Here is a 25,337-nt window from a genome sequence, read left to right on the forward strand (position 1 = left end):
CGCCTTGAAACTCCACCCCAATCCCCGGATATAAATTCAATTGAAAATTTGTGGATGCTATTGGATGCTCAAGTCCAAAAAAAATAAAAAAAAATATTACAAGTAAAAATAGTATGAAAAAAGCACTCATGGAAGCTTGGGAAGAAATAGATCAAGAAACCACCAAAAATTTAATAGAATCAATGCCAAGACGTCTTGAAGCAATTGTAAAAGCCAATGGAATGCATACAAAGTATTACATTTCTATAAAATAATTATAATTATGTTTAAAATTTGTCACTAAGTAAGTGTACAAATACTCTTTTTGTATAGTTTTTATAAAGTTTTATTCATTAATCAACTAAAGTTTATGTGATTGTTTTTTTGTTGATATTTTATTATTATTTTACCTCACTAGAATATATTTCTGCAATTTTAACTTAGTTACCTTATTTTATTTTGCTATAATATTCCAAAATTGAAGTGTACAAATAAACCTTTTGTCAACTGTACCTCCGATTTTGCCTGCATTGCTTGTTGAATTCCTTTCAAAACTATTTTGAGTTCTCGATCGGTTTTGATCGAACTTCCGATACTTATCAAATTATCATTTTTTTTATACATATCAGATTTGCCGATACTTATCCAATTTTCGATATATGTTGTATTTCGATACTTATCGAATTTTGGATAAGTCCGAGATTTCGATATCGATCGAATTTGCATGACTACTGAAAATCAGTCCAGGCAATATTTTACGATTTGGGGGGGGGGGGGAGGGATTTCAAGTCATTGTTTTGCATATCGGTGGAAAATGTGTATTTTCTTCTTTTCTTTTTAATCCACATGCTTATACTGCGCTTTCATATTTTTAAAAGTGTATAATTTTTCTTGTTTTATATCTTTAAAAAAATGCTCTTTTCTAATTTTATTATATATATTTTTATGTAAGATAAAGATTATTTTTAATAAATAAATAAATTTTGTTACTAATTTATTTCACTTTATGTGATTGGATTACATGTTGCGCTTTTTTCAAATTCCAAGTAGTTTAAAAGAGTTTTCTTTTCTTTCCTTTTTTTTTATGCATGTTCTTTTTTATTTTCAAATACACAGTATTTTGAATAGATTTAAAAATTCCTGTATTGAACTGGCTTAAGAAATCTGAAATTATTATTTTCAATGTAAAGATGTTATAGAGTGATTTTACAATCTTAACTATTTTTTATTTTTTCATTTCGAATTTTATAATATGCCACAATGTTGATCGAATAATTAGAAATAAAAGATAATTTGGTGGAATTTTATTACTCAGAAACACAGCTTTGCACTTAAGTGTTGGTTATTTTTTCATTGAGTTTATATTAATTATAATATATAATGGCATATTTTTTTTTTCCTTTATTTGACCATGATCCGGATTTTTTCTATAATTTTTTAATGTATTGCATCATTCGTCCGTAAAAAAATTTACCCTCCATAACCTTTGTTATTAATGTTTTACTCATTTCGGAATTACTATTTTTTGTCTCTTTTTGAGTTTTGAAATAGTAAATTGGAATGATTAATTTTAGTTATATAACATACCTTACTGTTAAATGCATATTTAAATTAAATCTACTACTAATACTATTAAAATAAGAATAAAAATTTATGTAATTCATATACAAAATTAATTTTTTAAGACTTCAGATTTTGAATTCAGGATTTATTAAAACTATTTAATTTTACTTGTTAAAGGCATTATTAAGTCGTTTTCCTTTATTTTTGTTTTCTCTCCCCTTATGAAGAATGAAAGAAACTGAAGTTCGTTTTTGAGCCAGAAGTAAAACGAATAAAATTTAAAAAATTATTATATTGAAAAAAGAAACAAAAAAACCCTGCAATATTATAAATTGTAACATGCAGACATTGCTTTGGCATTGACACACTTTAGTAAAGGGGTTTTAACACAATTATTTTCAAAATAATTTTATTCAAAAGAAAACGAATATTTTTATTATATAAATTGAAACTTTCTTTTATTTTGGAATAGTTCTGATCAGTCAATATGTTAAAGCATGCAATTTACAACTTATAATAGCTATAAATAATGTAACACGATATATCGAAAAATACAGATATGGATAGGACGACATATAGCGATGATGAAGTTCGGTCCTAGCCCAACCCTCTTTTACGAATATAAAATGGTACCTCTGCATCAAAGCAAGAAAAATTCTTCAATGAAATCAAGATTGCATTGACTTTTAGTTCACCAATTATAATAATAGATTGCACGTTGGCTAAATGCTTAACCCGTAAAATAGAGAAAAAAGTGGAAAATTGGTCCTTATTTTTTTTTTTTTTTTTTTTACTGCATTAAAAGACTGTTTTAGAGGTATAAATTTTAAAAAAGATAGTATGAATTAATTTTGTAAATTTTTGTAGCAGTTTCATATACATTAAACCTAATAGAAAAAATGTCGCTTTTCTCTTTTTTTAAAAATATTTTTTTGAAAAAATTACAAGATGCATGCATACCTATAATGTATTAAATTAATTTCTCGTGTTTAATATTTTTAAATTATAAAGCCTTTTGTTGAATGTATGGGAAATTTTAAACGAACATAAAATTTTAAAACATGTTAAAAGAAAATATTAGCAATAACATCCATTTCATGTCGTCCATAAAATTCATTTGTATGAAGAATTTTGTAATCCGTGTTCATAAAGTTTAAAATTAAACACACACACACAAAAAAAAGTTTTACGAAAATAATAGCAATAACGTCCGATACTTCATAATCGAACAAAAATATCTCCGAGAAGAGGAAAAAAAATTATTATTGAAAATACTTATTTAATTAAAATAAATTGTTTTGGATTTATAATAATGGGTTGGAACTATTCGAAAGTATTAATATTCGAAAGTATGAATTTCGAATATTAATACCCAAAATTCATACTTTCGCTCTTGTAACACATGGTATGATCGATTTGACGTTCGAAGGAAGAAAAGGAGAGGGAATAGCTCCATATATATCTTTTTTAAACAAAAGAGACCCATTAAATCTGAAAATCATAACAGTAACAACAGCTGGATTTTAAATATTCTACGTTTTCCCACAGTACGTAAAACCATTTTCGTTAATTACGTCAATAACTTGCAGTTCTGAAAAAAAAAAAAAAAAAAAAAAAAAAAAGCAAACAAACTTTCGGCGGAAATCCTGACTTTTCCCGACCTCTTGGAAATCGGAAATCTTTTACTGACGATTCCTGATCGGTTGGCCATCCTGTAATCGTTCTGAGTACTAAAGAAAATTTAACTCTTATTTCGCCAGTTCCTGTTAAAGCAGCGGTTCTTAACCTATGGGTCGCGACCCAAAATTGGGTCGCGAAGCATATTTCTTGGGTCGTGCTGAGTCGAACCAAAAAATTTAGTAATACAACAAATTTCAGACATTTTAGAAATGACGACTTGAATAAATATCAACAATCGAAAATGAATGTGAACTAACTGAAAAAATTACATGTTTTAAAAATAAACTCAAATTATGGAGAAATAAGGTTGAAATAAAGAAACTTGCTTCATTCCCGACTCTTAATTTACTTGTTGAAGACAATAATATTGATATCACAGATTTTGAAATACAGAAAATTATTATTAATCATTTAGAAAAACTAATAGCAGACTTTGATCAATATTTCCCTGCAGACGATGTTTTCAAATATAATTGGGTTCGAATGCCATTTAATTTTGATGTAAGTGATTTGCATGAGGAATTTGTTAATATTAATCAATTTCAAGAGCAATTAATAGAAATACAAAGTGACCAAGCACTTCGATACAATTTCTACAAAAACACTGAATCTTTATGTGCTTTCTGGTTAAAATTAAAAACCGAAAAGCCAATAATTGTTAAAGAAGCCCTAAAAGTATTATTGCCCTTTGCAACAACATATATGTGTGAGGCTGGTTTTTCGGCTCTGTGTGTAATTAAAAACAATTACCGGAACAAGTTAAATCCTGAAATAGATATAAGGTGCTCCTTGACAAGCATTCAACCGAGGTTTGAAGATCTTTCAAAATGTATTCAAGCACAAGGTTCTCATTAAAACTGTATGACTTGCATTTAAAATTTAAAAGACTTAACATATGCATTGATACTTTTTTTTTTAGGAATAAGTTAAAATGTCAATTATTTTCAAAAAGTTAAATATATTTTAATTTGGTCAATAAAAATTATTAAAAACACTTGATTATTAATTAAATTTTCCTTGGATCGAAAAGTACTTTTGTTTATCTTTATTATTAAAAAAATAAATTGTGAGTTAAAAAAAATTTTCATCGTAGGATTGAAGATTTTTTAAAAATACGATCTAAAATAAAGCAATGAAAAAATTTTAACTTTTTTTTGGGTCGCGACATGAGCATATTTCTCAAATTTGGGTAGCGGCTTAAAAAGGTTAAGAACCACTGTGTTAAAGCGATCAGCTCTAGCTCTTGTTTATTTGAATGTAACCAGCTTTCGTAACTATTGTTGCAGTCAGTCAGTGAGATCTCTGAAATTCTCTTCCTCAAAATTAATTTACGGTGGTTTAAAGACCATCTTAGCTCTCAAGCCTGCATGCTTGTAGCCTTGTTATTAATGAATCGCACAGCATGCACGAAAAGAAACTTCCAAGGTGTTCCATAAAAGCGTTTCTCCGAGTTTATTGAACAATAGATTTATGTTCATCTTCACGATACTGGAGCATTATATTATCTTAAAAATGCGTTGTGATACATAAATGAATGTTGGATATCATTTTATAGTACGCTATGAAAGGTGTGTAAATTTTCATGACATATTTAGCTAGGGTCCCCCCCCCCCTTATTGAGGGGTGGATCAAATAATGCAAAGTAAGAAATTCGATTTGTCATTGCTAGTACTTTTGCACAGAAAAAGTTAAGAGTTTCTGTTGCCGACTCTTCGCCGTATTCGCCTGACGTATATATCAAAGAGGTGTTCCTGGTCTGTACACAACTCATTGAGATCAATCTCTAGAAAAATATCTGTTTAATTATACTCAAGAACTGGTTTTCTGAAATATCTTTTTATTGTACAAATAAAGAAAGATCAACTAAAGTAGATCCAGAAGTTAGATATTAGAAGTAAACAGAATTTTTCCGATAAAAAAAATTGTTTAAATGAAGCAAACAGCTGCTTCTTTGGGGGGGGGGGGGGGGTAAAGCATTTTTAACACTGAAATTGATCCATTAGAGGCTCTAGTATTTGTTGGGGTACCATCAAACCACGAGCTTTCATCAATTAAATTTTCTTTTATAAATTTTAGGACTGATGATAATGCCACTTTTGGAACTGAAATATCAAAATATCTAGAATCGTGTTCTTTAACAAAGATAAGTGTTCTTTTTACTTAGCTAATCTAATAGATTCACCATTTATAATTTCATTACTTGTTATTTCCTCTTTCCAATAATCAAAATTGTGTGCAAATAATTATAGTTGCGAGTTGACCTGCAACCACAACGGTATTTCAGCCTTTCACGGGAAAAACTTCCGTTTCGTCGATTACCGCTGACTGATTTTCTGGCTTTACTACATTCATATCCGGCAAAAGAATACCATATAGATTACTCTACTTTCACGTGTTTAAAAAGAAGGGGGAAAAAATATGGCAATTATCTCAAGGTAAAGGTAAAGGGAAACTTATATGAATCCCAGCTGAATGTAATTATTTGTCATCGCACAAAACAACACTATTTTTCACTATTTCAAAATGCCATAATGCTTTATTCATTTATTTATTGCTGTACATATAAGCTATAATTTATATCAACCTAAAGGAATGGTTGAAAATTTAAAATATGCGCACTGGTAAAAGGAGTTTTCTAGATTCTCTCAGACATGTTCAAATAGCATGATAGATTTAATTTATTTTATAGAAAGTTAACATTATAAACTTTGAATTTTTATACTGGGGAAAATATTCGCTTTCCGTTTTACTAAGTAACTTTCATTACGCATAGTTCAGATGAAATTTGTTGATCAAAAGGTAGATAAGAAGTCAATGAAACCATCAACAATAAATCTTTATTTTGTGTAAAATCCGTACCGGAATTCATAAATTTTATATGGTAAAATTGGTGTGTGTATATTACTGTAAATTAACATTAACTTCACATTTTTATACTTGAAAACAAAAATACGCTTTCTATTTATGTTTTTTTAAATTGAAAATTACGCTTTTGACCAAAAAATTTAAACCTAAAGTTGATTTTTGGAGGCTTAAATATTTTTCAATTTGATTAAAACATTTTTTTATTCAATATGTGATTATAGTGACAACTTTTTATCAAATTCAAATGATGAATTTCAAAATAAAGTTTGTGAGAAAAGAGAAATCATCTGTAATCAAAAATTTGTTTTATTTCATAAAAATGTTTCAAACACATTAAAAAAATGGCGTAAGCAAAGAATTTATGTTTGTATTATACTTTATAAACATGCGATTTGCATTTATAATATATATGCATTCCGGCTACGTTTCCGAGAAAAATTCGTGTGCAGATATAAGTTATTGACGCAAATGGGCGAAACATTTCAGTTCAGAGACAGTTTAATATGAAAGTTGAAGTATTTTTTGAAAGCTAGTAAACGAAAAAAAAAAAAAAAAAAGTAAGAAAAAGAGTGATCATGCTTCTTATAATTAGTAAAAAGATTTTCTTCGATTTAAGCAAAAAAAAAAAAAAAAGTTTATTAACATATAATTAATTATACTTAAATCCCTTTCTGAAACAATACGATTGTAATTTTGGAAAGTATCTAGTAATTTTGAGCCAAGGTCGGATGATTAGAACGATGCCTCTGCTGGCACTTCAGATCCAAATTTTCGCGCCACACTAGCGTAATAGATCCGCTTACAAGGTTTGTTCATCTCTAGAATCGGGATTTCGAACCTGGGACCCTCTGATCCGAAATCGAAGTCTTACTACGACGTCACTGTGATTCTTGCTATAAACAGAATATTAGTTATAAGAAAAACCTTTTAAAGCGAGTAATTTTTAAAAATCCATCAGGCCTTATCCCCCCCCCCCCAGGATGAGATGATAGAGATTAATTATACACTTCAAAAAACGCGAAAATATCAGAGGGGAAAAAAAAAAAAACTTACGCACGCCAAAGTAGTCTTAAATCTAAAAAAATATTGTTAGACACAATAAAAAAAAAATATTCTGTTTATATTCAGGGCGCCTAGTGAGTGCTGCAAAAAGTATTTTAAGCACTTTTTAAGTACCTAGAACTAAAAAAAAAAAAAAAGCAGCTTTGTACATGTACGCATACATAAACCTGCGTATTTTCTAATCCTAGGTTATTTTCTATTTTATAATAATGCACAGTTTTCATTGAAAAGATTTTTTTAAATTAATTTTAAATGTGCGTTCTTTAAATTTTAATATTTATTGATGTATTTGCATATTTACACAACGTCTTCAATTGTAAAACAAATTATGTCTTTTTGGTTTTGACAAAAACAAAAAAGGATCATAAAAATGAAAGAACTCTCAATACAAAAAAATTTAAGTCAACTTTTACAAGATTAAAAATCAAGATCTTTGATATTTTTCAATATTTATTAAACAAACTACCAGCTTATTTAGATGGATATATCATTTCTCAAAATGTCTTCATTGATATAGAAGCATATTATGACCAAACAGTTTGTATTTGATTTTTATATATGCAACAACAAATAAAATTCGACATAGTTGGGATATAAAGTGTAAATTTCCTCCTGTTCTAAACTCACTTCATTTATAAATTTTATTTGTAGTCCTAGTAAGCTAAGAATTAAGCGTTCCGGAATGGTTACCATTGTTAAGACTGACAAAACTACCACAAAATTGACGACAGAGAAATGCCATGTTCTAAATAAGTTTTTTTAAATCATTTTTTCCCCCTTAATAGAAAATAATAGCAGCTGTCAGAAATGTTCAGGCTATAAAAAAAATGTCTTATCACTTCTAACTTCTGATGTTTAGGACGTTTAACCCTTTTCTGATGTAAAGGATTAATTAGTAAAGGATTTTTAATGTTTATGATACATGATTACGTTCGAGATGAATTTTTTGAAAAACGTTCAAATAGTTATATTTTAAATAACTGCATAAAAAAGATTGAAAAAACATCGATGAAACCAAATATCAGTTAAGGAGCAAAATTTTTCATTTTTTTTCTTTTTGCTAAAGAGGGGGTATAAAACAAAAATCTAGTTTAGAAGATTATTTGCTTAAAATTTTGAAGATAGCTTAAGAAATATATTATTTAGCTTCCGAATCGAAAAATAAGCTATATTTTTATCCATTTTTTAAATATTGGGGTTCGACATTAATAACACGAAATGTTCAATTTTTTTTTTTTTTTTTCACATTGTTAAGCACTAAAACTATAAAATATTTCCAAATAAATATATTACTTATTCTCTGTGTCAGGAATTGCAGAACATATTACGAAATTATTATTCCAAATTTGAATACAAATTATGCATTAGATTTTAATTTATGAGGGTTTTTTGTTTTGTTGCGTGCGTGTGTAAGAAAATTCTAACAAAGGAACTTAAGGGAATAAAGATATAAAATATCATTGAAACGTATGTAAATACAAATATAAAAAGCAGCATAATTCTCCCAAAAATGGACTTCTAATGGCTTTATAAAGAATTTTATTCAATGAAATATTTTAAAAACTTTAAATCAAAGCAAAGAACTCCCCCCCCCCCCACTTTTATCATGACGTTAACAAAGGTAAAATAATGACTCAACGGTTCGAAGAAGCAATGATATTGTTTTGAATTTCAATATAATAAAAATCAATGTTACAAATGATGTACAAAACTAATTTTTCAGAAATTACTCCAAAACGAAATATTAATGAGAATGAGGATCGAATATGTAACATACTAAAGAGGTTTCGCTGCAAGTGTTTTTGCAGCAGCTTATACCATGTTCGAAATATCTCTTCAGAGAACCAAATTCATCCTGCTTTATTTTTATTTTCCATTGGTCGAACCAATCAATTTGTGTGTTCTTTTTTAACAACACATAAAAGGTTAAACATATGGTATAACTTAACTAAATTCTTCAACATCTCAAAAGCTTTTTTTTTATTTTTTTTAAGAGTTCGAGAAATTTATTTAAAAAAATTTTCATGCCAATATAGCACAGTATGTAATTCGTATCTTCCCTTCCGGATAAGTATTTTAATAAACGGCAATGCACATTGTTGAAGAAAGTGGGAGCGGAAAAAAAGACCCCTTATGCGTTATCTTACTATGTGTTGGAGCCCATGGATTCCTTGTCTGAATTTTCCCCTTTTCTTGGTTTTCTTTCATGATGCATATGATAAACAAGCTTTTACGATTATGCTTTCGAATTATGGTATTCATTGCATGAAGAAACAAAGTTTTCATTGAGTTTCTCCAGAAAATTAAGCACTTTTAAGGTGTTTAAAGATTTAAGTACTTGTCATGATACTACGAACCTTGATATTATACAATGGAAAAAATAATATAGAATGATTGCAACATATTTAAAATAAATAATTTCTATTCTACTTGCACATTCTCATGATTTGAATTCAGGATAAGAAAGAAAGAAGAAAGTTGTTTCAACTATTAGATTAGCATCTCGATTTGAAAGCATTTGTGAATTATTTAAGGATAGATCTTGCCATCCTAAATTACAATATGATATTAAAAGCTGCACCTAATCCTGCATCCGATATTCCAGACTTCATCTCCACAAGAAAATATGGGAAGGCTTAGCAATTTCATTAATATTTCATACATGTAGTTCCGTTTCGTTTATCATTACTTCAATTAAACTAAAACTTTTTCTATTTCAATTCTCCACTTATCTAGTACACCTGAAATCACGAGAAGTATTTTTAATCATGGATACAGAAGGACATTTATACAACCAAGCTGGGGCGCTAAAGGAAGAAAGTGAATACGTCCGTAACTAAATAAATAGTTTGTAGTAAAATATACATGAATAAAAACTAGGTTTTGAGACAAATTTTAAAGTAGACAAATAAAATAGAGTGAACGAAATAACGAATATAGAAAATGGCTTTCTGAAATGACATAAAACTGACATTTCCTAAGAGCAAAATCGATGCGTTTTCCCCCTTACAGTGCAAACTGTTGAGTTCTGAGTCAACACGTGAAATATATATTAACACAGAGGAAAACGACTTTCTCGGGGGAGATGGAATTTTCAGGGAGTGACCGCGCACATATTAAGTTTGTCAGTTTTGGTCTTAAAGATAGTACGATGTGATTTATGGTACTCAAATAAAGATCACGTGTTAAAAGAACTTTTTAAAAAAATTCTTACTAAACCAATGTCCAAATTTAAGATACAGCCAATTTTTTCCCAACTTAAAAAAATTACCATTAATAATTACACAATTTGCATCCTCATTAGGGTAAAATATATTCGTCTCCATGAACCCCTTTAAAACTGACAAAAGGTTTGATTGGCGAGGAAACATCAAGCAGATTGTTTTTCAAATCGGTGAATTTTGTCTACAGAATTGTTTTTACAGTTAGAAAGATATATAATCTCAATGTCAAAGAAAATGAGTCCAAATAATTTTCCCCGGGACTTCTTAAAACCTAAGAAGAACCAACCATAGTAAACCCAAATGAAAGAGCATGGAAGCAAGCACTTAAAAGAGAGAGTAAACAAATACTGTATGACGTCATCGACATAGAAACGCGTCTCCAGGTATCCCAGCATGCACTGCGTGGAGAAGAACCCACGCTGTAATGAATTCGCTTGAAATCAGACAAGATACCGCGTTTCGATTTTATAAATGCCAGAAATGTGTATTCACTGAATGTGTATGACGTATTAATTTAATTAGAGGTACAATACTGATAGATGTAGGAATATTATAAGTTATTTGTGTGGACTCCATCGATGGGAACGTAGCAACAGCAAAAAACCTGTTGCAATCTGGAAGACAGTTTTCACTGTTGTGTACAGAATTATTCTTGGTGTTGATACAGATAATGTAATATTAATTCAAAAGAAAAAAAATTGAATTAACACATGGCTAGAATTCAAATGGTTGAAGAATTAATTGATTTTTTTAACGATATTTCGCTTTGAACAACACAAAAGTACTGGAAAATATCTGATACTTCTAAAGCGTGCGAAGATGACAAGAACAATACCTCAACCGGCAAGTCATCCATCAAAACATTCGCACCAAAACGAATGAGGACGTTGGCACAAGTCGGATTTGACGTGAATCACGCCTACATGAATGCGGGATCTTCAATGGAAATCGGTTCCATGAAGTCGTGATTCTCCGAAATCAAAACTGCTATGGCGGTTTCAAGAATTAAAGCAAAATTGATAATTATGTCGAAAGAAATGCTAATGGTGAAGGGGAGATTCGTTTGAAGAGTCACTGCAACTAAAATGGACATTTATATAATTAATCATTTTAAAATAGAGCATTATATGAAATAAAACAATCGATCTTTAAATATTTTCAATATATTTCATCTATGAAAAAGGATTCAATCATTTAATCGATTTGCTATGTTCGCGTTCAGTAATGTATTCATGCAATGAAATTCATTGCCATTTCAGAAATTATTACAAGAAGAAAAGAAATGTAACAAGACATTATAAGTGATTGGAAAGAATTCAGTGGAGAGAATTGCACAGAAAATTATATATATACTTTGAAATTTTTTTTAATTTTCACGATTCCCTCCTCACCCTATGGTTTGAAGTATTTTCATCACTTTAGACATATTTACACTTATTTTAATGCAAGTTGAAAAAAAAAAAAAAAAAGAAGATAAAGAGTTTATTCCACGATTTATTGAAATCGCACTTTCAGTTCTATTTTGTATAATTTTAAAAAATATCAACCGCTATGAATGTGTGGCGTCATTTGATATAAAATTAATCAAGAACGAGGAATTACTTATTTTCAACGGAAAACAAAACTACTACTTTACCGGCAGTCTCAGCTGTTATACAAGCGTCGTTGTTTACTAGAAATAACGGGATTTACTGAACTGTCATTAAAATGTCAGAAACTGTAAGTATTTTTCACCATATAAAGTTTTCAGATTTTAATTTTTACTCTAGTCCCGTAACGCCGAGATTATGAATAATTTATAACCAAGATATTTTTCATTGATTTATCAATAGTCTACAGGAACACTTAGACAGGAATTCTAAATCAAGAACAAAGAACTGATGTAAAAATTAAGAAATGCTTTAGTCTGTTGTTCCTTTAACGTTTGATTTGCAATTTGTAAACCAACCCATGAAGAAAAGTCAGTTAAGGTACATGATAAAGTCAGTTAAGGTACACGAGGCACTGAAGTCGATTTCGTTTCTAATAATTCATTATGTTCCAATGAAGTTCTAAATTTAATAACAAAAAGTCTTTTGTAAACATTTTTATTAGTATACTAAACATTACAAAATTTATTTTAATTACTTTCTACTTTTTGATCTTGTGATTTATTATTACATAAACACACTACAAGGAATATTAATATGAAGTTGAAATTTAATTAATGATTAACTGATAATTAAGTTCTGAATTAAAATAATTTATTGTTCTTGAAAATACAAAATTTTATAAAATTTCAGTCTTTTAGCACATCAAGAAGTGAATAAAATGGATTGAAAGTGACTAATTGTATAATGATCTTTCAAATGAATTTTTTTCTCCCTTTCTTTTTAGTAAAGTTTGAAAGGCTGTAGACAAACTTTAAATTTTATCTTGGAAAAATATTTTGTCAATTTTGATTGTTGTATTGGTTAATTTTGGACTAATTAAACACTATAAATTAAATTCTTAAAATTTTAGATACCTACAGTGGCTAAAATAATTAATACATCTCATTTTTACTAGGTAAATTTAACTTTTAATATTAATCGCACATTACCAAAAACTGTTAATTTGTTTTTATATTTACAAATAATAAATAGTTAATTTAAAGTAAAAATAAAGAATGGTAAATGAAAAACCTCCAAAATGAAAAGTTTCAGAAACATTTTTCATAAACATATGCAAATTTTTATCTAAAAAAAAAAAAAAAAAAAAAAAAAAAATCGAGAGTACATAAATGAATTTTTAATATCTCATATGCAAAGTGTCAATATTTAGTTGCATGTCCTCTTGGCTTTTATAACCTCATTGAAATTCGTAGTACTGATTCAGCTAGCTTTTAAATGGTATCTAAAAATATTTTACTCCGTTTTCCTTGAACATTTGTTTTAAATGCACTTTATTTCAAGTGTGGCCCACAGATTTTCTATGACATGGATATTGGGAGACTGTGGTAGTGTGTGCAATAGCAGATCACAATTAAAAAGATATCCCATTTTAACATTACATGCCATGTGTTTTGAATTGTGCTGGAAAATGAAATTTCCATCTAAACACAAATTTAAGCAATTCTATTTAGATTGTTGTGAAGTATATCCAAGTAAATCATATGGTTCATAAACCCATCTGTAAAAATTAAATTTCCAAGTCTGATTGAAGCCATACAATCCCAAATCATGACAGAGCCACCACTATGTTTAATTCTGAGATGCAGAATTTTTTGGATCAAAAACAATATTGGCTTTCTTCATACAGTGCAATAGCCATCGCTGAAGAAAATGTTGGATTTATTTTAAACACTAAATATAATTTTTTTTCTAAAAGTTATCTATCTTTAATTGATTAATTTTTACAAACTCTTTTCTGATTTTGCAAGCTGGTGAATTATTTCTTTCTAGCAACTCAACTTACGGATAAAATATTTTCAGGTACTGCACTTACGGATAAAATGTTAATTGTAAGTACATGGCATTTGTGTTAAATTTTATTTACTGATTATATCAAATTCAATATGCTTTTGATAGAACTTTGAAATATTCTTTACATACCCGAGATTATTTTTGAGTTTATTAAAAAGAAAAATTAGTATTATGTTAAGAATTTTTAATGTTTCACTGAAGCCAAGCAATGACTTTCATTTTCTTTTAGTTTAGTTTTAAAAGCTGTTTACCTAATTTAAGCAATTTTAGTTGATAGAGATAGTAAATTTAGTGAAATTTTCAAATAATAAAATTGAATTTGTTCGTAAATTATTGACAAAAATCAAAATTTCAACCTTGAGAAGTTCCAAAAGCCCAAAGAAATTTTAAACTACTCTTAGCAGCTGTCAGAAATCCAACACCATCAGTTCACATCTGCTTTTAACTCCATCAACAAAATGAAAATTTACTATGAATACTGCATGATTAAATGCCATTAAAATTTTGATTTGAAATCAAAAAGAAGAAAACTAAATCACCTGTATCATTTTGTATCACAGGCAAGTGCCAAAGTCAGAAAGTGTCCATTTATTGATCAAAGGTCATAGGTTCAAATCGAAATAAGATAGGTAGCACAAGAATTTGAATTTTTGATAATCATTTTTAAAAGTGATATCTGAAAAACTCAATATTTTTATTTAATTTTACTCTTTATTCCTAAATTAAACTAATCTATTAGTATATTTATCACAGAATCTTTTAAGCAATGTAAATGAAAATTAGGATCAATAAAATTATCTTAAATTTAACATCTCTGAAAAGAGGTATTTTCCCTTCTATTTTATCAATTTGAATAATTTGGCTTTGATACTTACCATATGGTTATTTGAATGTCATAGAGAAGCTTTAAATATATTTATGTATAGCAAATATAAGATGTTCATTATACTACACTAAAAGATCTCATTCTCCTTTTAATAATACATTGCATTTTTTTTCAATTTTAATTAGTTTTTCGACTAGATGAATATATATTCTAGATGACAAATTTAAAAGAATTTTAAGAGATTTCAAGACTCAAAACTATTAAATACTTAGCTGCTTATATTATTTTAAAAAATATAAATTTTAAAGTCTAAGTGTAAATGCTTTCATTCAGATGATATAATGAATCATTGGGACAAAATATAGTAATTAAGGAAAAATTGAAAAGAATGGGGCAGATTTAAAGAAGATTTTTAATTCACGAGTTTAATGAATAAAATCTAACTCTGTTCTTTATTTTTAAAAAATACATGAAGAGCAAAGTACAAACAATTAGCTTTTATTTGCACAGTTAAAAATTGTATCAACTTTGTCCCATACCTCCTTTATATGAGGGAGGTATGGGACAAGGTTTGAGAAAATTAAAATTAATAAATATTGTATTCTGATATCCTTTTAATTCAATAATTTATAGTTTTGTACATTCCAAACAAGAGCTTATTTCGAAATCTTCATTGATGGTGCCACATTTTGAAAACATTTCTTTTACAACCATTTCCACTAATTGCAATATGTTATTATTTAATATATTTTTCACTTGCTGGATGTTTTTTCTTCCATATCCGTGCATATTTACATAAAAAATATAAAATTAGTAATTTTTAAGTGACAAAAGCTTTAATAATTTTCTTAATTTAGCTTCATTTTTTTTTCATTGCTTAGTACTTATCATATTGTTTATTACTTTTATTATATTTACAGTAGAATTTCCCTTAACTGAAATTAAGTAATAAACATGATTTTAAGTAGAAAATATTTTTCTATGTGAAAAGATACTGAATGTTCTACAGTATGTATTCAGACTTTATACGATACAATAATTAATAAAAGACTAACGAAACATGTTTCAATAATCTGATGCTCTTAACTAAAGTTTTGAAAAAGGGTGGAATTTTATTTTATGCTTTTTATTTTGGTTAATGGAAGCTCGTGTTTTTTATTCTTGTACATTATTGCTTTGCATTAATATATATTATATAACATAATAAATGCATTCTAATATATATTTTAATAAATTTAAAATCATCAACTTACTAATGCATTGTAACACCCCCAACAAATTTTAGTAAACAAAATTAAGAAAAATTAATAACTTTAATCGGTAGCATATTTAGCTATTTAGAAAATGTATGGAAATATAATCAAGCATGTCCTATTCCTCCCTAATTGATATTGTCCCGTTCTTCCCTCTGCAGAATTTTAAAATACATTACACAAAGCATACATTTAAGCTTAATATGATTGTTAGTTTTTAAACACTATATCTTTGAGTTTATTATACATTTAAATCATTGAAAAATTAAGAATTTGTATTTACTTCTGAGAATAAAAATCTAGTTTTCTGTTTTAAACACAAATAATATTATAGCTAGTATAACAATTAAGATTAAGCAAAGAACTAAAGCTGCTCTATCTGATGGAAAAATTAAAAATAGATTCTAATCTTTTATTTAGACATAAATGCAGCTGTCCCAACTCTCCCGTAATAATTCTCATTAATATAGGAAATATTTTCTTAACTTAAATTTATATAAGAATATCATCAAAAGAAGGCAGTTTTAAATACAAAAGCATTAAAGAACAATCTCATCAGTATTATAAAAAGTAAATATTATTTATAAAAATATTTTAGTATTTAGTATCTTATCCACAATATTGCTATAAACTGAAATGTGAGCTTTGCATACACATTTATTATTTCCTTATAACCCACTTCATCTAATTTCATTATTTGACAAATTCAGGCTAATTTAATGCTTAATAGAATTCTAAATGTATATGTTACAGATTAAGGGCTATTTATGTAAATATAGAATATTTTGTGTTCTGTCCAACATAATGAAACACGATTCCATAATTTGTTTAAAGAAAATTATACTTTCTAACTATTTTCATTGTTTTATTTATCAAACTAGGTGACTTCAGAGAGTCAGATAATCATGATAAACAGAAATCTAGAAAAATCCCATTATGTAAAACCAGGATCAGAGATTATTAAGACTATAATCCTTGGAGAAAACTTCTTATGGTTGCCTATCGGAGACCCTATTAAGATATCTTATATCTGGCCAAAAAAAGACACTACTGCAGTTGTAACGAAAAGCAACAGTTTCCCATCTGACTATACAGCAATTGCAACAAAAAGCATTGTTTCTTCATCTGTCACCACATTAACCGATTCTGTGCATATGCAAACTTTTGATATGCAAACTGCATACACTCACCGCTGTTGTGTGGCTTCTGCGATATACTACAAACATGGCACACCTGTCAAGGTAAGACTATAGAAGCTATATCTTTAAAATCAATTAAAATGGATTAAATTTATAATAAATGTGCTAAATGTCAATTTTTTAAAGAATTGTTATTCTTCTTTACATTTATTTTCCTTGTAGATTCTAAATTGCAAAAGTAGTCCAGATATGCAATGGTAAACCCGTCTTCAAAAGTGTTTTAATAGCAGGATGTAAAATTATATAACTGAATTTTAAGCTTCAGTTATATAATTTATTATTTGTTCTTTAGTCGAATTCATTAATATATTATGCTTAGAATAGCTTTATAACATTTTAAACATTAAATGTTTTTATTCATGTAATTGACTTCTGATTTATGAAATGATATACTGAATGGTTCAAGTTGTCGAAAGAGTTTCACACCTAGGAAAGAAATACTCTAACTTTCTCTTCTTGAATATTCTGTTCACGATTCATAATTCTGAAGTTAAAGAGTAAACTTAATTAATGCATTTTAAATATGTTTTATGAAATTTTACTACCAGCTACTGATAAAGATTATTTTAAAGACTGTGGAACTTTTCAATTATAAAAATTCAGATCTTAATTTGCCCTTATATAAATAAATTGCTAAACAATTTATAAAAATTTATTTGATATTATTTTATTATAATTGATCTTTTTTTTATGATTGTAAAAAGAGAATTGTATATAAAATCTTGACAATTTTGTTTATTATAAAATATTGAATTTTTAAAAAACAAATTTAAGATTAAAAGAAAATCCATCGAGGCTCATTTTTAAGAATTTTAAATTCTTACAGGTAAAAGCAAATTTCAAAAATCACACCTGTTATATTTCATAAATAAGGAATCTGATTTTTTATTTAATGGGGGTTTTATCTCCTTTATATGAGCAACTTTTTTTAAGAAATGAATTTTGTATATTTATAATGATTCTCTTAAGTATTGAGGTGGAAAACATAACAACCAAAGAACCCTCATTAAAAACCAAATCTTTTACATAATTCTGGCCTCTGGCTTATAATTAAAATATAAAATTATTGATCAATACATTACAAATTAGATGTAATAAAAATTCAAGTATGAGCTAATAATTAATCTCTGCCATTTAATAACTAAAATGACATTTAAAGTTATTGTATGTAAAACTATATTAGTTGTATTAAATGATAGATCTGGATAATGTTATATTAATAATTGATATTTAAATACTTCTCTACAAAATAAAGAAGACCAATCACATCTTTGAAAAACTATTTTATTATGATTTACTTCTTTCCATGGAAGGGAGGGGGGGGGGAACATCAGTGTTTGCAATAGAAATTATTTAAAATACAGAATAAATTCATAAGATTAACATTCAGTACAACTAAAATATTAGAACTGACATTTAATATTACTATCAGCTTCTTAAAATATTTTTTAATGGAGTTAGAATTCAATTAAAAAAATTAATCAAATCTGAATCCCAGGATATACCAATGAAATTTTAAAACTAATTTAACAAGATTTTAATAAAAGCCATGACTGAATGAAATATTCTGAAATACTTCAATATAGTTATTTTTCTTTAAAATTTCTATCTTTTAATGTTTTGAAAATTTTAAAAATAAATCAAATACGCAATAATGATGCCATAAGCATTGATATAATCTATTTAACATACCAGTAAGAAACTTTTGGTCAAGTTTTATATTTCAAGTTACCACATATATATTCTTTAACAAGGTGACGTCAAAACAAAAGAAGCTTTCAAAACTTTTTAATTTACTTAAAATAGGACTGGTTGCTTTAAACCATGTGTTTTTATTAGTATTTTAATAATTGATATTTCAATTTTGAAAGTAATAATATTTATTTGTAATTTTTTTTACATCTTAAGTTAATAAGCAAGTAATTGTTATTTGTAACTGGAGCTATCCGTAAAATAGTACCTTATATCCAGTATTATTTATAATAAATATAATTAAAAAGAGCAACAACTTATATCCAATTATAAAATACTAAATTTTGTATTAGAACAATTTATCTTTCTTGATTTGAAAAAGAAAAAAAAGATTTGAAGTAATATTTTGGCAGTTTCTCTTTTTAAATCTTTGCTAAAATATAGGTTAGATATATATAACTATACCATTTTTATATTTATGTTGCAACCTTGTTATTCTGGTATTTAAGCAAAGAGCTGCAATTAGTTATTCAATTATTTTAAAATTTTGTGCAAAAATCATAACTATTACTGTTAACAAAATATCCTATGTTGCAAAGAGTAGTTTTAATGTTTTTTAGAATTTTTATGCAATTTTAGAAGTAAAGTTTTATTAAAATATCTGATATTTTTTTTATATATAAAAAGTTTAACATACTATTTTAATAGTTTTTTTTGGGGGGGGGGATGTTCATCCCATTTTTTTAAAAAATTTCATAAAAATATCTTTTTGGATTAAATAATGCATAAAATTTTTATATTTATATATATATATATATCATACAAATACATTGATTCTGAGCTAGAAGAAAGGACACTAATATAATTAGTAGTCCTAAGTTTGGGGAATGTTGCAAATTTAGTTGGGGAAAAGTGAGGGTGTTTTTTTTTTTTTTTTTTTTTTTTTTCAGTTTCTGTAACCACTTTGTTTTAATATCTGAGATATTATAATGTTTATGTAAACATTTAGATTCATGTAATTATATTGCATGCAAAACATATCTGATATCTAATAGTTTAATCTTTTAATAACTTAAAACTTTTATATAAATAATGAAACATCTAATACAAAAAAAAATTGAATAAATATTAAAACAATTCAGTTTTAGCTAGTTTTCTTTATACAAAGTTTAAATTTATAGAATTACATTTAAGAATATGTGTATATATATGTGGGTCATTGTGTTACAAGAGGTGCAGTGTATTTTTTCATTTCATTTTAAAATGAAGGCAACATTAATTTAAAATAGTGCGAGTCATCTTTTTAGAAGTTCATACAATTTATGAATAAGTTTTGGAAGAATTTTTACTATTAGTTACATTTTAATAAGTAAATAATTTAATAAGTAATAAGTTTTTTTTTCACATGTCAAAAGTAAAATTTTATATTTATAATTAAATTCTCTTTAATCATGATTGATATATATATTATATTGATAGATATTTTATAAAAAATATTTTAATAGTAATTGTATTCAGGGTCTGTTAATTTTTATGACTACTTATTGTGAATATAGGTGATCTAAATTCACAATAAGTAGTGATAATAATATTGATTACAAGCTATGTCAGATTGGGTACAGTGTTCAAACAGTTAAGTTTTATTACTTTTTATAGCTCTGCATTTTTCCCCATTCAAAGAATTTTTTTTTATCAGAAATATTAATAACATAAATAAATTCTTTATATTGTTAAAAGCTCTTTTTAATATTTATAGTTTCAGATATTTAATTATGAAAAATAGAAGAAAAAAAAAAGGCTTAATGTGTGAAGAACAAATGGAAGTTACTGTGTTATTGTTAATTGATATTTCTCCCATACTTAAAGCTATTTAGTAATACATAAACATATCAAATGTGATATTATATTTTAAGACTGTAAAAGAAATTATATATCTGCATATTTCTGTTCAATTGAATTTTAATGAAATATTTTTTTATAATAACTATACTATAATAACTTTACTATAATATACCATTATAACAAAAGAGTGCAATACTACCATAAATATTAAATGCTATAAAAATTATTTAATTGAATTTTAATAATGTGCAACTTAAGCATGATATCAACAATCACTTTAAGAACTTTGCTTGATACAACTGCACTTCTTAATACTACTACTGAAAATAACCCAATTTTTCCTAAATTAAATCAAGAACATCTTTTTTTAACCTTTCACTAAGTGCAAATGATCTAATATGCACAGCTTTCATAGCTTTATTATTGTAGCTTTGATACATATAGTTTATAGCCACTATTAAATAAGTTCATGGAAGCTTTTACTTTGAATGACAGTTTCAATCAGAACTGATGATATATAATTGCAAAAATTATAAGGATACAGTAGTTTCAGTTATCTCGCATAAATGCAGCAGGCTAATATTTAATAATGAAGAATCATAAGGAATAATATTAAACAATGTTTTTTACTAATACATAAATGATATAAAAAAAGGTGCATAACTTCATAAGCAAATCATCTATGATTATTATATTAAACAAGAAATGAAGTTCTCTTATTATTCAATGTAATTAAGTATTACTTCAATGGCATTTAGTCCATCTATTCTTAAATAGGTGTAAAGTTATGAATTTTAACATTATTGAACTAATTTGCTTCTCATAAAGCTTGTTCCTGTCATTGCTTACAAGACAGACAATTTCATTATCTGTCCCCAAATATTCATTCACAATCAAAAATCATTGAAGATAAATATAATTTATTCTCACATAGTTCTAATAGACTTGGATTCAAAGGTATTGATATTCTGTATATGATAACTTGATCTTGATGCCCTCTACAAGCAACAAAATATCCTACTGAAATTGAACTATCAAGTACATTTTAATATTAATGTTTTTAATAATTATGAAACTGCTGTCAATTTAAACAATGTTCAATAACTGAGACTACTGTAGATTAATACAAAATGTATATTGTGCTGAATTTATATTGATGCTTATCAGAGGAAGGATGAACATTTCTTTCTATCCAGTATCAATTTATATGTGTATTTAGAAAAATAAGAGCTTGATGGACCTTTCTGTAGAATACAAAATTGTGACAAGTTTATAATGGCATATTATATATAATTCTTGAAGAAGGAAAGAAACAAAATTTTAACAAAATATCTTAAAATCTATCTGAATTTTCAGATTTGTCAATGTTTTTATGAGAATTTTTTAACCATTTTTCATTTATATAAATCTAAATTTCTACATTTTTTAAAAAAAATTTAAAATTTCAACAAATAAATATACATCTCAAATACCCAAAATCTCAATTAATAAATATACATGCTGAAAGCGTAAATTAGACACCAGTTCGGTCTAAACGTCTTACAAATAATTGTTAAACCTATTAACACAAAATGGCCTATAATAATTTTACAGTATCTTCACGTTATTGTTATGCATTCGGAATACTGAGTAACATCGTATAAATATCGAATATACGAAATATATCGCACATGCATTACATACCGTATTTATCTTGCGCTAAGAGGAATAATAAAGTAACAATTCAATCAACATGCTTATCGTTTAAATCATGAACAGGCAATTGATTATAAAATGCATATAAATTTTTTTACAATTTAAATTTTCTAATAATACGCTATAAAGATGAGAAGCTCATGTAATAAAAAAACATTAATATATTAAGAATTTGCACACACACACACACACACACACAAAATGCGCTATTAGCAAACCCTTTTTTTTAATTGTCCCTAAATTTCAAGTTGACATTTATTTTAGTATTGTTATTTTTTGCAATGATACACGAAATTAGGAATTGGATACAACTTAGAAAATTTGATAAACAGACGACATAAAATAGTTCAAAGTTATTTAAAAAAAATATTTTTCATATTTAAGACACACATAATCCTACAATATATATATCATATGGCGTGCGTACGTGTCAGGATTTTGCACCGATATTTATTCTTCATGACCGTAATCTTAGCATCTGTTTACATCTACCGCAGACTTTTTTACTAATAAACTTCATTAAACAAACGTTTAAATTATTTTTATGCATAGAATATTAATATGTGATAATCAAAATAATTAAAATTTAAGAAAAAAATAAAACTTTAAAAACTTACGACACTTTCATCGTCCGTTCGTTCCAACTTTTTCCTCCAATGCAGCACACTATCCTTCAACGTCGACGCCATAGCTCCAACTGCAAGGGGGGACTTACAAGGCAGCACAAAATCCCTATTGAGAAACGTAACAAAACCAGGATCTAATCCTGAAAGCTAATTTTGAAATTTGATCCTACTAAGTTGTGGCGCCATCTGTACAATGAAAACCTACAAACTATCTAACGAATAAGTTACTCGTCCTGAAAACCACGCCTTACAGATTAAAAAAAAAAAAAAAAAAAAAAAAAGAAAGAAAGAAAAAGCGACGCAATTTCATCTAGTAGAAAATTTCGTCCGAAAACGTACTTCGAATCCTCAGCTATCCTGTTAACAATCTTCCTACTTTTTCTATTTATTTTATCTCAAAATCAAAACCTCTTGGATTGTATGAATTTGAAACCCATTTTTAAAAAAATGAATATTATAAATCAGAAATGAAGTCTTTATATTCTCAGACATCCTGACCTAAAAATCTGCCTCTTGACACAAACACCAGATGCGTTTTTAACGAAATACACAAACTCTAGACTATACCTAAAGTAATTCATTTCCCCTTAAACAGATAAATTTTTATGCCTCTTTATATACGCACATCGCTTTGAAGAGAGAACCATAATTAAATTTTTATTACTAGTAAAAGACTCATTTCACACCTTTAAACTGTAACATTTATCTCTGTAAACCACTCCGAGGGATATCTAGATAATGAATCCTTTTTGAAATTTCGTTACTATACGAATTTATGTTTGTACAAATGATGGTACGTGCATCTTTGTCTTAGACTGAAATTTCAAATAGGATTCAATTTCTGTCTTCCATTTGTACTCATTAATGTGTTTTATCTTTTAAATTATACAGTTTCAATACCACTGTTTTTTGTCAATTTTCTAATTTTCGTTGTTTGAAATAATCATTTTTTATTTTATTAAAGTGTCTAAAATAAAACTTTATCTACATATAAAACGTTATTTAAAATATAAAAATCCATTCATAAATAACCATAAACATTGAAAGAGAAGTGTAATGCAACTAACAAATAAAATATAAAAATCCATTCATAAATAACGATAAACATCGAAAAAGAAATGTGATGCAACCAACAAATAAAATACAAAAATCGATTTATTAATAACGATAAACACTGATAAAGAAGTGTGATACAACCAACAAATAAAATACAAAAATTTATTTATTAATAACGATAAACATCGAAAAAGAAATGTGATGCAAATAACAAATATATATATATATAAAAATCCATTCATAAATAACGATAAACATTGAAAAAGAAGTGTGATGCAACCAACAAATAAAAAATCGATTTATTAATAACGATAAACACCGGAAATGCAATGTGATGCAACTAACAAATAAAATATAAAAATCCATTCATAAATAACGATAAACATTGAAAAAAAATGGGATGCAACCAACAAATAAATGAACACAGTGATTTGCAAAGTATTTTAAAGTCTGATTTCACAATTTTTTTCTTATTTAAAATTATTTATATAAGAATGCTATTCAGATCTCAGACTAAAGTTTCATATTTCAATGCTTTTTGGGGTTTGTGTGATTCAGTATAAACTTTTTATTGATTACAAATAGGAAACCCCCCAATTCTAGTAAAAATCTTTTTAAGCAATAATTTCATAATAAAATCCGGTAGTCTAGAAAACACTTTTCTCTAAGTTTGTAAATTCTTGAAATACGCCACGAAATACCCGTAAAACAAAGAATGTGTGAAGCAATGAATGTTTTTGCTACCCATTGAATATTTCAGTTTCCAGTCCAGCCACAAGATTTTTTTTTTAATTTTTAGTTATACATAGTTATTAATCTAATCAAACTACATCAAATCAAATCTACGCACAAAATTATAAAATGTAACTAAAATGGGGATTGAGACAAATTTTTTTTCCAATTTTAAATCTATTGAAAACAAGTATTCTTTGACTATTTTGAAGTAAATAGTTTACACATCTAATCACAGACAATAAAAATCTAACGCGAATTCCATTTAAATCCAAAATTGTGGTCACGATGACATGGGGACAAAATCTGGATTTTATAACCCGAAAAGTCGCTTGTTGAAGACTGGATTCAACCAAAAGCGCATCATTTACGCTAATCTGGAGTACGAACAACTAAAATGGCCCTTGTCGTATGCGTTTCGATTTATTGTCTTTTATTTGAGAACTAAGAGTAAATTATTTACAGGTATGATAGTTAGATACCAGAATTACTAGAATTCATAGCATCTCAAATGACTGCTCTTACGCCTTATTTTCTTAGAGAGATCATAAATTTCTGTTCTACGAAATCGGTTGTCGACTACCGAAATGAAATGGCGAA

At 27.0% G+C, this 25,337-nt stretch overlaps 1 protein-coding gene across 1 annotated transcript in view; it reads right to left on the reverse strand.

The window, feature by feature from the left end:
- The window catches only part of LOC129960637 (transcription elongation factor B polypeptide 3-like), a 62,198-nt gene extending 39,151 nt beyond the window's left edge, over positions 1-23,047 (reverse strand). Inside the window, exon 1 of the mRNA XM_056074186.1 lies at positions 22,941-23,047. Coding sequence (XP_055930161.1) covers positions 22,941-23,012 — 72 coding nt within the window. The 5' untranslated portion in view covers positions 23,013-23,047. The remainder of the gene's footprint in view (positions 1-22,940) is intronic.
- Positions 23,048-25,337: the final 2,290 nt, after the last annotated feature.

Source organism: Argiope bruennichi, chromosome X2 (assembly GCF_947563725.1).
Source record: "Argiope bruennichi chromosome X2, qqArgBrue1.1, whole genome shotgun sequence".
In the NCBI taxonomy this organism is placed as follows: domain Eukaryota; kingdom Metazoa; phylum Arthropoda; class Arachnida; order Araneae; family Araneidae; genus Argiope; species Argiope bruennichi.